The sequence below is a fragment of the Vulpes lagopus genome, chromosome 1 (assembly GCF_018345385.1).
Source record: "Vulpes lagopus strain Blue_001 chromosome 1, ASM1834538v1, whole genome shotgun sequence".
Classification (NCBI taxonomy): Eukaryota; Metazoa; Chordata; class Mammalia; order Carnivora; family Canidae; genus Vulpes; species Vulpes lagopus.
This window is the reverse complement of record NC_054824.1, coordinates 25,978,859-25,991,439: the sequence shown is the minus strand read 5'-3', so window position 1 is coordinate 25,991,439 and position 12,581 is coordinate 25,978,859. Positions and strand designations below refer to the sequence as shown.

Sequence of the window (12,581 nt, the reverse complement as noted above, 5' to 3'; positions counted from 1 at the left end):
TTATACCGTTAACCTCTTCCTTTTTTCTTTCTTTGTTATTTTTTTTGCTATATTTCATAGTTGGGTATTCGTTTTTTATTAGAAATAATTATTGGAATTCTGTTTATACAGGCAACAGAACACACATACTGCCTCATTTTTTATGGTATTAGATTTTTCTTAATGGAAGTAACAGAAGGTTTACTGTAAGAAGCTGAGAGAATAGTATTTGGAGGCCCCGTAAGAATCACTGATACTGGGGAAGAAACAGTCAAGAGCCATGAAGAAGTAAAAAATAACAGAATATAGATGGTTTCTTCCTTTTCTTTTTTCTTTTCTCTTTTTTTCCTTTCCCCTTCCTTTCTTCCTTCTATCCATCCTATCCATCCACCATTCTGAATAAGAAGGGAAGGGAGTCATAAGAGACACAAACAGAGAAACATGGCTGTGGGGCGATGTTAGGTAGCATGATGTAGTTGAAAAAGCTATGGGCTAAGATTCAGAAGAGCCTGGTTTCTAGTCTGGAACTGTTTGGCCCCTTCCAGCTTCCAATAACTAGGATTCCTATAGAAATAGGAAAGTAGGAGGGCTTGAGGAGCTATGAGTTTCATAATCCTCTCTGAATAAGCTAGTCCTGATTATTTTGTTTGCTACATTATTTCTGTTAACTACATTATTTTCTGGACAGTAGCAGCCCACATTACTTCAGAGGAATTTTGTAGGACTTCCCTCCTTTCAGGACTGTAGACTACGTGGCTTAAGTGCCAAGATGACACTGTGGCTTACCAGTTAGGGTCCTTTTCAGATGATGTCACTAACTTCATTGCCAACCAATCTCCCTTGCTCACTGTTCCAGTCCCACTGGCCTTGCTATTCTTGAACATTCTGAGCCCATTTTTTATCTCAGAGCCTTTGCCCTCCTATTCCTTCTACTTGGAAAACTCTATCCCCCATATAGCTACGTACCTTGCTCCTTCATTTTACAGCCTTCCTTGATCACCCAATTTAAAATATCAACCTCATCCTCTTCTTTTCACTATGTGTTTAACTGGCTTTATGTTTAATTTTTTTTCTGCAGTATTCTCTGGTCCATGAAATATTTGTTGATTTACTGAGAGCAGGAACTTTGTTTTCTTTTATAACCTTAGTGCCAGGAATAGGGCAGCTCAGCGGTTTAGCACCGCCTTCAGCCCAGGGCATGATCCTGGAGACCTGGGATCGAGTCCCAGGTCAGGCTCCTTGCATGGAGCTTGCTTTGCCCTCTGCCTGTGTCTCTGCCCCCCACCCCGTCTCTCATGAATAAATAAATCAAATATTAAAAAAAAAAAAAACCTTAGTGCCAGGAATAGAGCCAATGCATTTTGTTGAACAAGGAAAAAATATTACTTTTTCTCACCAATATGTGGATATTTAATAATCCATATTTTATGTAGTATCTGTTCACAGTGGAAAATACTTTCTAACAGAAATTTGTATTGGAGGTGCTTGGCTGGCTGGATCAATGGAGCCTGTGACTCTTGGTTTTGGGCTTATGAGTTCAAGCCCCATGCTGGAAGTAGAGACTACTAATTACTAAAAAATCTCAACAAACAAACAAACAAACAAAAACCTCCTGTATTTTGGAAAAGTCCCATCTTTATAGTTTTTATAGAATTATTTTTATTTTTATTTTTTAAATATTTTATTTATTTATGAGAGACACAGAGAGAGAGGCAGAGACATAGGCAGAGGGAGAAGCAGGCTCCATGCAGGGAGCCCGATGTGGGACTCGATCCCGGATCTCGGGATCACGCCCTGGGCCGAAGACAGACGCTCAACCGCTGAGCCACCCAGGTGCCCCATAGAATTAGAATTATTTTTAAAAGAATGTATACAGTAGTTAGTGTAGTTAAAGGAGATTTGAAAAAAACATCAGATGACTGGCTTCTCATAAAAGATTTTCAAACCCTTTATATCTGGATAGTACATTTTTATGTAAATCATACTTCAACATGAATTTCACATAAAAATAAAATATAATTTAACCAAATGTATAATTTAAAATTGCAAATTATAGCATTTTAGCAAAATGAAAAACAAAAGCCATATGTTAAAGATGCAGTATATAGGGGATGGTTTTATGGATGCATTATAAACATGGAATCACTTAATATTTCTTTTTTTTTTTTTTAATTTTTTATTTTATTTATTTATGATAGGCACACAGTGAGAGAGAGAGAGGCAGAGACACAGGCAGAGGGAGAAGCAGGCTCCATGCACCGGGAGCCTGACGTGGGATTCGATCCCGGGTCTCCAGGATCGCGCCCTGGGCCAAAGGCAGGCGCCAAACCGCTGCGCCACCCAGGGATCCCATCACTTAATATTTCATACCTAATTCATTTCCTTTTCTTAATTTTCAGGAAATCCAGCAATTGGAATTTTGAAATATAAAGAAAAGTATTACACTTTCCATACCAAAGATGCTGCATACTTATTTGCAGAAAATCCTGAACATTATATTGATTTAATTAAAGAAAAAGCAAAAAAAAATGCAGAATTAATTCAGTTACTGGAACTTCATCAACAGTTCGAAACCCTCATTCCATATTCTCAAGTAAGCAGAGTTGGTATTTTAAGAATTTATGACTTTTAAAAGTGTAGTTAATGAAAATGTTATACTTTGTTGTAGAATGTTTCCTAAGTCCAAGCAGGGACAGGATCAGAAGAGGGCCTTTAATGCTATCAGAAAAGATTCACCCACAAAGAGGGAAACTAATGAAATCCATAAAGAATAATGAAAACAAGGAGTCAAGCTGATGAATTAGACTGGACAAATTGGAAGAGAAAGACCACATTTAGATAAATAATTGAAACTATACTATTTCTTTATCTAAAATTAAAGGAGCTTAGCACAGGGGTGCCTGGGTAGCTCAGTTGGTTAAGCATCTGCCTTCAACTTAGGTCATGATCCCAGGGTCCTGGGATGGAGCCCCTTGTTGAGCTCCCTGCTAAGCGGGGAGCCTGCTTCTCTCCACCTCTGTCCCTTCTCCTGCTCATGCTTTGTCTCACTCTGCTCTCTTTCTCTCAAATAAGTAAATAAATAAAATCTTAAAAAAAAAAATAAAGGAGCTTAGCACAGATAACACAGGTGATAATTTAGAGTTGTAAGATAATTTAATAGGTCCTTGTGTCTGTCCCTACACTGGCACCATACAGCTTTAATTATATTGCTTTCTTTTTTTTAAGATTGTATGTATGTATTTATTTGAGAGGAAGTGAGTGGGAGAGAGAGAAAGAACGAGGAGGAGCAGTGGGGGAGGGACAGAGGGAGAAGGAGAAGCAGGCTCCTTGTTCTGACCTAGGACCCTGAGATCATGACCGAGCCCAATGCAGACACTTTTAACTGACTATGCCACCCAGGCGTCATGATTACTATTGCTTTCTGATATATTTTATTATCTGATAGTGCAAGCTTTTTCCCTTTTACTTTCTCAAAATTATCTTAGATAGTGATGCATGAATCTTTATATATATATGTAATTTTCTTAATAAATTTGCCAAGTTTCCTCCTAAGTCTTCTTGAGATTTTAAGTGGAATTGCATTAAAATAATCAAATAAAATAAAGAATGTTTTTATGTTTATTGTATTGGGTTGTCTCATCCATAAGAAGTATCATTTACTGAGTTTTTAAAATAATTAGAAGTTTCATTAATTATGTCTTAATAAAACATAATGGTTTTAATTATATTTTTTAGTCTGACTACTTCTAAAACTGTGATCCCAGCAGTGACTGTAATGATAATAAAAACATATGCTTTTCAATATGATGACACTCAGTATTATTACACCTCCATTGAATTAATAATTCTCATATGGAATGGGTTTGTTTCTAGGCTCTCAATTGTGTTCCACTAGTCTATGCTCTCCCAGTTTTATATTTTTCATTGTTTTTGTGATTTCTTTTCACAAATAAAAATTCAATTTAATATGTATTAATCTTTTTTCTTTCATGTCTTGAACTTTTATGTCTTGTTAAAGAAATCCTCAAGTATCTTAGATCATAAAAATATTCTTCTGCCTTGTTTTGTAAAAAAAATATGGATTTGCCTTTTATACCTGAGTCTATGACTTGGATTTAATTTTTGTGTTTAGGGGGAGGTGAAGATCTAATTTTAATTTTTTTTTCCATTTGAGTAGTGAATTGTCCCTTGACCATTTGTTCAATACTCTGTCCTTTCCCAGCATCTACAGTGTCTTATATGCACAAGCTTAATTTTTAGGCTCTCTATTCAGTTTTTCAATTTTTGAAGAATTCCTGTACCTATATCTTACTGTAGCCTTATAATAAGTCTTGATATCTGGTAGACTAAGTTCTCCCACCCTTTCCTCTCTAAAGAATCTTGGCTATACTTGACTCTACTTTCCATGTAAATTTGAGAATTACATTGTCAAGTTACATAGAAAACTTTGAAAGAATTATAAATTTGCATGTCTATAGATAAGCATTATTTGGCCTTGCTATTACTTATTTATAACTTACAGAGTTGTGGGATACCTAAAAGACAGTGAAAAGCTAGAATCAGATCATCAGAAAGGTGTGCAATATGTAGGTAATGCCTCGTTTTCCATCAAAGAATAACCTTCCCCCATTTATTGGTCGTGTTTTTCCCTTTTTTCTGTACATTTAATTCCCAGCTCTTCTTCAGTGGCCTTCAGTACCTATAGTAATGAGTTTTCTCTCTTCATATTTCAAAGCTGTGGTCCTTACAATTATCTACTAGCCATTTACTTGAATTGTATAATATTGCTAATCATCTTGCAGCATGTTTTTATCTATCCAACTATATCATAATTCATTTTAAAGTAAAAAATTGTATCTTAAGGTAGGTGGTAAGGCAATCAGTGATTATCTGTTGCTTGATTTGGAGTAAGGAGTTAATATTGAACAGATAAAGGAGATGTGACATATATATGTGTGTGTGTGTGTATACATAAACACACACAATATGTATACATAAATACAGAATATATATTCATAATGGAATATTACTCAGCCATAAAAATGAATGAAATCTTGTCATTTGCAACAACATGGTTGGATGAAGAAGACATAATGCTAAGTGAAATAAGTCAGTCAGAGAAAGACAAACACCATGTGATTTCATTCATGTGTGGAGTTTAAGAGACTAAAACAAATGGACATAGAGAAGAGGAGAGAGACAAATATAGAGAACTAACTGGTGGTTGTCAGAGGAGAGGTGGGGGGATGGGTGAAATAGGTTAAGGGGGAATATGAGTATACTGATAATGATGATCATTGAGTAATGTTTAGAATTGTTGAGTCACTATGTTGTACACTTGCAACTAATATAACACTGTTATACTGGAATTAAAAACAGAGAAGCTGATCTTTTCTCTCTTCGTTATGATCTGAGTTCCTTAAACTCTACCATCCTCTCCAACAATTTCATATACAGCATAATCGTATCTTGTTTAGCCTGGAGTTAATATTTAATGTTTTAATAGTGACGTTGTGGGTTGTCTAGCAGAAAATCAAAATATCTAACTAAAACAAAGCCACCTTGGATAATATGCTGTGTATGCATAGTTTGAGTTTAAGGTATATCCTTATCCTAGAGGCTCCTGGCTGGCTTAGTTGCTACAGAATGCAACTCTCTTCTCAGGGTCATAAATTCAAACTCCACATTGGGTACAGAGATTATAAATAAATAAACTTTAAAAAATCCCATCATCAGCTGAAGGGTATTATGCTGAGTGAAATAAGGCAATCGGAGAAGGACAATCATCATATGGTTTCACTTATATGTGGAATATAAGAAATAGTGAAAGGGATTATAAGGGAAAGGAGGGGAACTGAGTGAGAAAAATTAGGGAGACAAACCACGAGAGACTGCTAACTCTGGGAACAATCGGTTGTGGAAGGGGAGGTAGGTGGGGAGATGGGGTAACTGGGTGATGGGCACTGAGGAGAGCACTTGATGGGATGAGCACTGGGTATTACACTATATGTTGGCAAATTGAATTTAAATTAAAAAATAAACAACAAAAAATAAAAGTCCCATCATCAACTATCATTAAAATATGTATATATCCTAAAGATGTTTTGATACTTTAAACAAATGTGATTCATATTTAATTTTTTTAATTTTTAAATTTATTTATTCATGAGAGACACAGAGAGAGGCAGAGACATAGGCAGAGGGAGAAGCAGGCTCCATGCAGGGAGCCCAACGTGGGACTTGATCCCGGGTTCCCAGGATCACGCCCTGGGCTGAAGGTGGCACTAAACCGCTGAGCCACCTGGGCTGCCCCCTCATATTTAATATTTAATGGCTATTTTAAACTTCTGTCAGTTTTCAACCAAGTATTCACTTATGCCACCAATTGTGAGAAGGGCATTTGACTTAGGAATGAGTGATGTTAGGTTTTCCTCTTCCAAAATATACCTCAAAGTTAGGTGCAAAGAGAGTCATAATGCCCAGGAAAGTTATCACATTTAGCTCACTACTACCAGCTTGTTTTCTCTGTTGTCTTTATGAGTATATTACATGTTCAAAAATTCTTGTTTTTCTAATCTTTTTGTTAGTTTAGATAAATATTTTTAGTTATCCCTAAATAATGTTTTTTTTTAATAAGTACTAATTACAAACTTTATTTCTTTAGATGAAGGATGTTGACAAACATTATGTAAAACCAATTACAAAGTGTGAAAGTAGCACTCAGACGGATACACACATATTGCCACCAACCATTGTGAGATCGTATGAGTGGAATGAATGGGAATTAAGAAGAAAAGCTATAAAATTGGTTTGTAACAATATTTTCTAAAGTTATTTATAGGTTGGAGGATTGTTTTTTCTTTAGCTAAGACAGCAGAAGAGATGACTTATTGTATATATGTTACATTCATCCACAAATGAAAACAGCGTTAGTCCTCAAGCCACAGGTCCAGGGCATAGGACCAAAGGGGACTGTTTTGGTATGAGCAAGGTGGGTTTCTCAAAGATATTGTTGTGATCAGATGGCAATGAATATTCAAGATCCATTGAATCAAGTTCTAGAAAGTCAGCATGCAGTCCAACAATTTGTACCAGTGTCCCTGGCCTCTGGCTTTCCTTGTGTCTGCTCCTGTGGCTTCCATGGGTGTACAAGTTACCTGTTTGCTTGGACCTCTGCCTCATCTTTCTCACTTCAGTCTGCATATTTGCTTCTTCCTCCACTTGGCTCACTTGGTTCAGGAGTTTCCGAGAAGACGGCACTAAGGCTGAGAGCTATAGGTTGGGGAACTTTAATATATTGTTACTCATAGAGTTAGTGATTTAAATTATTTATTAAAGCCAATAAGTTATACATGGAGTTCTTCACATATAATTTGCCAGCTTTACATCGCAAGATTGTCTTCTAATTTTTTTTATTGTCTTCTAATTTTAAGCATATACAGAAACATGAAACTATTCTCCAATTATACAGTCCAGTAACTAGAACAATGGTAGCTGCTCACTCTTTTTTTGTTTTGTTTTGTTTTGTTTTGTTTTTAAGATTTTATTTTTTCATGGGAGGCACAGAGAGAGAGAAGAGACAGAGACAGAGAGACAGAGAGGCAGAGACACAGGCAGAGGGAGAAGCAGGCTCCATGCAGGGAGCCCCATGTGGGACTTGATCCCAGGGCCCCAGGATCAGGCCCTGGGCTGAAGGCAGCACTAAACCGTTGAGCCACCCAGGGATCCCCCACTCTCTCTTTCTATACCCATCTATTGTGCGAATCTATGAGGTTCTAGCATTTAAAGCACTCTCAATGTCCTCTTTTGGATTTTTTTTTTTTTTTTTTGAGGAGCAGAAGGTTATCTCTGTTATATCACAGGTAGTGTCCCCTCCTGTTGTTAACATGTTCTCTACAGGCATTGATCTCTCTCATCCTTCTGATTCTCAGTCACTAATCATAAGAGGTGCATGCCCTCAAATGATGGTTTTGAAACTCTCATCCCTGTCTGATTCGGGAATTCCTCCCACTCATTCTTTCTACAGTACCTCGTCATTTTAAACAAGTATTTAGAGTCTGAAGGAAATAAACCCTTTTATATCTGTCGCCTTTTCTTAGTATATTTTATCTCTCTCTTTAACTAAAATGGGGTATGGAAATAAACAAAGACTACCCAAATGAGAACAGAGGCGATTTATTCAAAGTTTGCTATAGCAAGGGAGTCAGCCACCATTACTTGCAGTTGGCGGGAGCTCCAAAGTGGGCAGGGGAAGTGGGGAAGCTTTATAGTGAAAAAAAAGGGGAAAGCTTCAGGCATTCTCTGATTGGATGTTGTTGACATGGGAAAACTGGACGTGGGCTAACTCAAAGTGGGAACTTTTATATGATTGGTTTGGTGGGCATAGTTGGCTTTCTCTGGTTGTTCCTTAGTTGAATGGTAGGGGCAGCAAAAAATAGGGAAGCTAGTCAAATCCTGCCTCTTCTGTGCTGATAGCTATGGCTACAGAGGTTGTGGGTCAGAGTTCTATTGTCATATAAGGTCTAGCCTTTGTCCATTTGTATATTCTGTGTCTTATAGGCTTTTCACCATCCTTGACATTTTTCTTGCTGTCCTTTCTGGTGGCAGCTTTTCAGTCCCTTGATTTCCTGAGATGAGGAAGGAACAGTTTCTTGGTATACCTTCCAGATCCTTGTTCCATTAGCATTCCTATCACTCTTCCGTAGTTCATGAAGCTTCATCCTGATGTTCTTTGCTGTCATCTACTAAACTCACTTGAGCCCACTGGATATATACTAGGTAACATAGATATCACTGCTTTGTTCTTCAGAAGCTAATTGTCTCACAAGTGACATTGATACACTAAAAATATTTCAGTACCTCTTGATAAGTTATGTAACAGAAGTGAAATAAAAATTAACTTCAGTGACATTTTAAATTGGTCTGAGGTATAAATAGGCAAAAGAGAAGAGGGCAGTGATGGTTGGATAGGATAGGAGAGGTAGAGGTGCCAGCATAGGTCTGGGCTGGAAATGTTAAGAGAACGGGGTATCTGGTGGGGTTGCACTGTGTACTGACTGAACCCTCTCTTCCCATTCCTCAGCCTCCACTTCATTCTGATTCCCACTGTAGACCTAATTATGCTCTAGAATTATGTTATGTTGAATGCCAGTTCCCCATATATTAGCAATATAACCTACTGATAAGACAAAACTGAGTGTAGTGCTTAAAGCTGTAGGGGGAACCACCACCCTAGCAGAGCCTTGATAGTGTCCTGGGGGGAAACAGCAAGGTCAGAATTTATTGAGAATGCCACAAGTGGTGGAAGGCAGGTCTTTCAATGCCAAGAGTAGGTCAGGGGATGGGATGAAGGCTTGTACTGGATGAAGGCTTGTACTGGATTGGGTAAAGATCATGAAAAACCCAGCCCAGCAGTAATGGGAATAGAAGGTGAAGATTTATGGGGCAGGGGTGAAAAGAATGTGAGGGCTTAATCTGTGCATTGATGCTTACTACTGAAGGTGTGTCTTTCAGGATGTTCTGTAGTGACCCTTTGGCAAAGGTCTCCTGGAGTGGTAAAATCACGCTAATGAAGACAATGGAATAGTCAAGTCATAGTCATTAGACAATAAACTCAGTGTGGGGGAAATTGTTTCAGTTCTTAGTCACCCGTAATATCTCAAAATCTGGAATGTGAGGTCTCTGCTTTTGAACTCACAGGCTCTAATGCTTCTGAGCTTTTTTTCTAGGACTTCCTTATTACTTCAGTACATCCTAGTCTCCCTTTCATTTTTTTTTCTAGTCTCCCTTTCATAAACTCCTTTTTGTTTCCCAGCCTGAGTCATCTGTTTAATTTCATGTTTACTAGTAATCCGTAAAAAGAGCAAGCAGGATGTTGAATACTGTAAAATGTAACCTGAAGACATCGGAACTTTTTATATTAAAAGTCTTGGGTGAAGTCCATTTAAAAAAGACAAAGGAAATCTTAAATTTTTGTCTTTTAAAACAATAAACCAAGTATGGTGGGAAAATCCAAGTTGTATGAATCTCAAAGTATAATAATGAGGGAGTTAGAAGATTGAGTTAACAAATAATTGTGAACTCGTTGTGAAGTTTGAATCTGTATGTTCTTTCCTTGGGTCTGTTTTCAACATTTTATGTATTTTCCCACCTCTTGGCAAAGGATATTTATTATGTTCTAGTTTTTCTAATGTTTTAATGCTTTGTAGAAAAATGCTGTGTTGTAGGGATAATTTCTCTGTGGATTGAGAAAAAACAGGAGGCTGATATTATTTGTTCTTTAGAGATGGGCTAATTCCTGTGTATTCTCTTTCTTTTTAGGCCAATTTGCGTCAGAAAGTTACTCACTCAGTACAAACCGATCTCAGTCACATGAGAAGAGAGAATTATTCACAGGTGTACCCACCCAAGGATGCTAGCACGCAGTCTATGAGAGAAGGCAGCACCCGAGTGCCCAGGCCCCAGATTTACCTAGCTGGTCTCCGTGGGGGACAGAGTAAAATCACTTCTGGGGTCAAGGTGAACTTAACCAGAGCTGTTGATGAGACCTAGTTAGAGACTGAATTTTTAAAGTGGATTTCACTAAGTTATGGACAGTGGCAAATATTGACAAGTATCTTTGTATCTGTGAAAATTAGTTAATTTTGTGGGTCTGGCACATTTATTGGTTGTGTAAATGTTTTCCAGATTCTTATATTCACTGTCAAACTGCTACAAAAAACTAAAAAGTGTTCTCTGTAACACATTTTGCATTCTATTAAAATTGGGAAGTAAAACTGTCTACTCATTTTCTGTTTGTTAGAAAAAGTTTGGCAGCATTAAAGGCTGAAATTATGCTCTTTAGATATTAATATATTTATAAGACTGTGACTGAGATAGAAGCTTATTTGTTCCTAAAATCACATTTAATGTTAAACATTAAAATTTTAAAATCTAGTCAATATTTTCAGCCTCATTAGCTATTAAATGTTAACATAGATTAATTGATGTATAATAAGACCTCACTAATTTGGAATAATGAGAGTAGAGGTCCACATGAATTTTCAAAACCTGGAAATTTTACATAAAATCTGGATTTCTGCCCCCTTGCAAAAAATCAGAATATTTGACGTACTTGGCTAGCATTCCTGTGAGAGATGCTGTGCTCTTTCATAGGCTAGGTACTTCCAGACCCCATTTCTGCTGCTTTGCCTTATCTCTGCCTGACCCCATAGGTAGTTGTGTATAGGGCCCCTGTGAATTACTGATTGCTGAATTTTAGAGCAATAGTTTTAGTACTGTCTTACATACTTCTAATATCAACTCCTGGATAATAAAGACTCCCAGGTGGAGGGAGGAACTGTTAAAACATGCTTTAATGGTGAGGGGATCATTTATATTTAATGCATTTTTTTCTGCCTTGGTGACTTTTATTAAGGTGTTTATATAATTTGCTTTCTATGTAGGCGAAATGTAATTTATAATAGTATGTTTCAAAATCCATTTTCTACATATATCATAAAGGTTAACTTCAAACAGACCTACTTCTAAGTGTTCATGACTTTCATACTTGTAGTTTAGAAATGATGCTAAAGATAGGCTGACTGGCTGTTGAGGCAAGGCCTGGGGTGGGGGCCAGGGGCAGGGGCGGGATCTGTCCTTGAAGGAGGTGGGATGGTTAGAGCACACCGAGCTTTACAACATCAGGTCTTTGATTTTATCTGTTCTGTCAACCCTCATTCGATTCTGCAAGATTTTTTTTTCAAAGCTTTTATTTATTTATTTATTTATGAGAGACACACACACACACAGAGGCAGAGACATAGGTAGAGGGAGAAGTAGGCTCCCCATGGGGAGCTCGATGGGGGACTCCATCTCAGGACCCCAGGATGGTGACCTGAGCCAAAGGCTGACGCTCAACCACTGAGCCATCCAGGCATCCCGATTCTGCAAGATTTCTAAATACAGAAAAGAATGGCTGATATGTTCTAATTTGAGGTTATTGAGTTAAGGTTGAAAGTAAAATTTCCAAATAATAAAAATACCAAACCCAGTTTGAAAAGCTAAATTTAATATCAGAAAGTTGCCTGGTAAGTACAATAGAATCAGAATAAAGGGAGCTAGACCAAATCGTCATCTCCTAGGATCCTGACCATCCACCTAAGCCCCAGTGCTCTTTAAAGATTCCAACCACATGCTGGACCCTGCATCAGACAGTCATCCCCTTTTCAGCAGGTTGCAGGCCAAACTCACTTTTCTCTGATAGACTTCTTTTTTCCTCTGTATTTCTGTGGTCAAAGGCATCTCTCTCTCTCTCTCTTTTAAGAGAGAGAGAGAGGCAGAGACACAGGCAGAGGGAGAAGCAGGCACCATACAGAGAGCCTGATGTGGGACTCGGACTAGATCCAGGGTCTCCAGGATCACGCCCTGGGCTGTAGGCAGGACTAGATCCAGGGTCTCCAGGATCACGCCCTGGGCTGTAGGCAGTGCTAAACCGCTGCGCCACCGGGGCTGCCCTAAAGGCATCACTCTCTTACTCAGTAGCAGACATTAAGAACTTCTTGACTGCCTTTATCTTAATAGCCCCTATATTTAACAAGTCATCCAGCCCTGTTGATTTGGTT

The 12,581-nt window shown here is 37.8% G+C and overlaps 1 protein-coding gene across 2 annotated transcripts in view; it reads left to right on the top strand.

Moving 5' to 3' along the window:
• Positions 1-10,754, top strand: part of CFAP206 (cilia and flagella associated protein 206) — a 31,887-nt gene extending 21,133 nt beyond the window's left edge. The window contains exons 11-13 of one of the 2 annotated variants that reach the window (XM_041767952.1): positions 2,379-2,572; positions 6,644-6,787; positions 10,300-10,754. In XM_041767952.1, coding sequence (XP_041623886.1) covers positions 2,379-2,572; positions 6,644-6,787; positions 10,300-10,530 — 569 coding nt within the window. In that variant the 3' untranslated portion in view covers positions 10,531-10,754. The remainder of the gene's footprint in view (positions 1-2,378; positions 2,573-6,643; positions 6,788-10,299) is intronic. The other variant, XM_041767960.1, reaches the window with a different exon arrangement.
• The last annotated feature ends 1,827 nt before the right edge of the window (positions 10,755-12,581 follow it).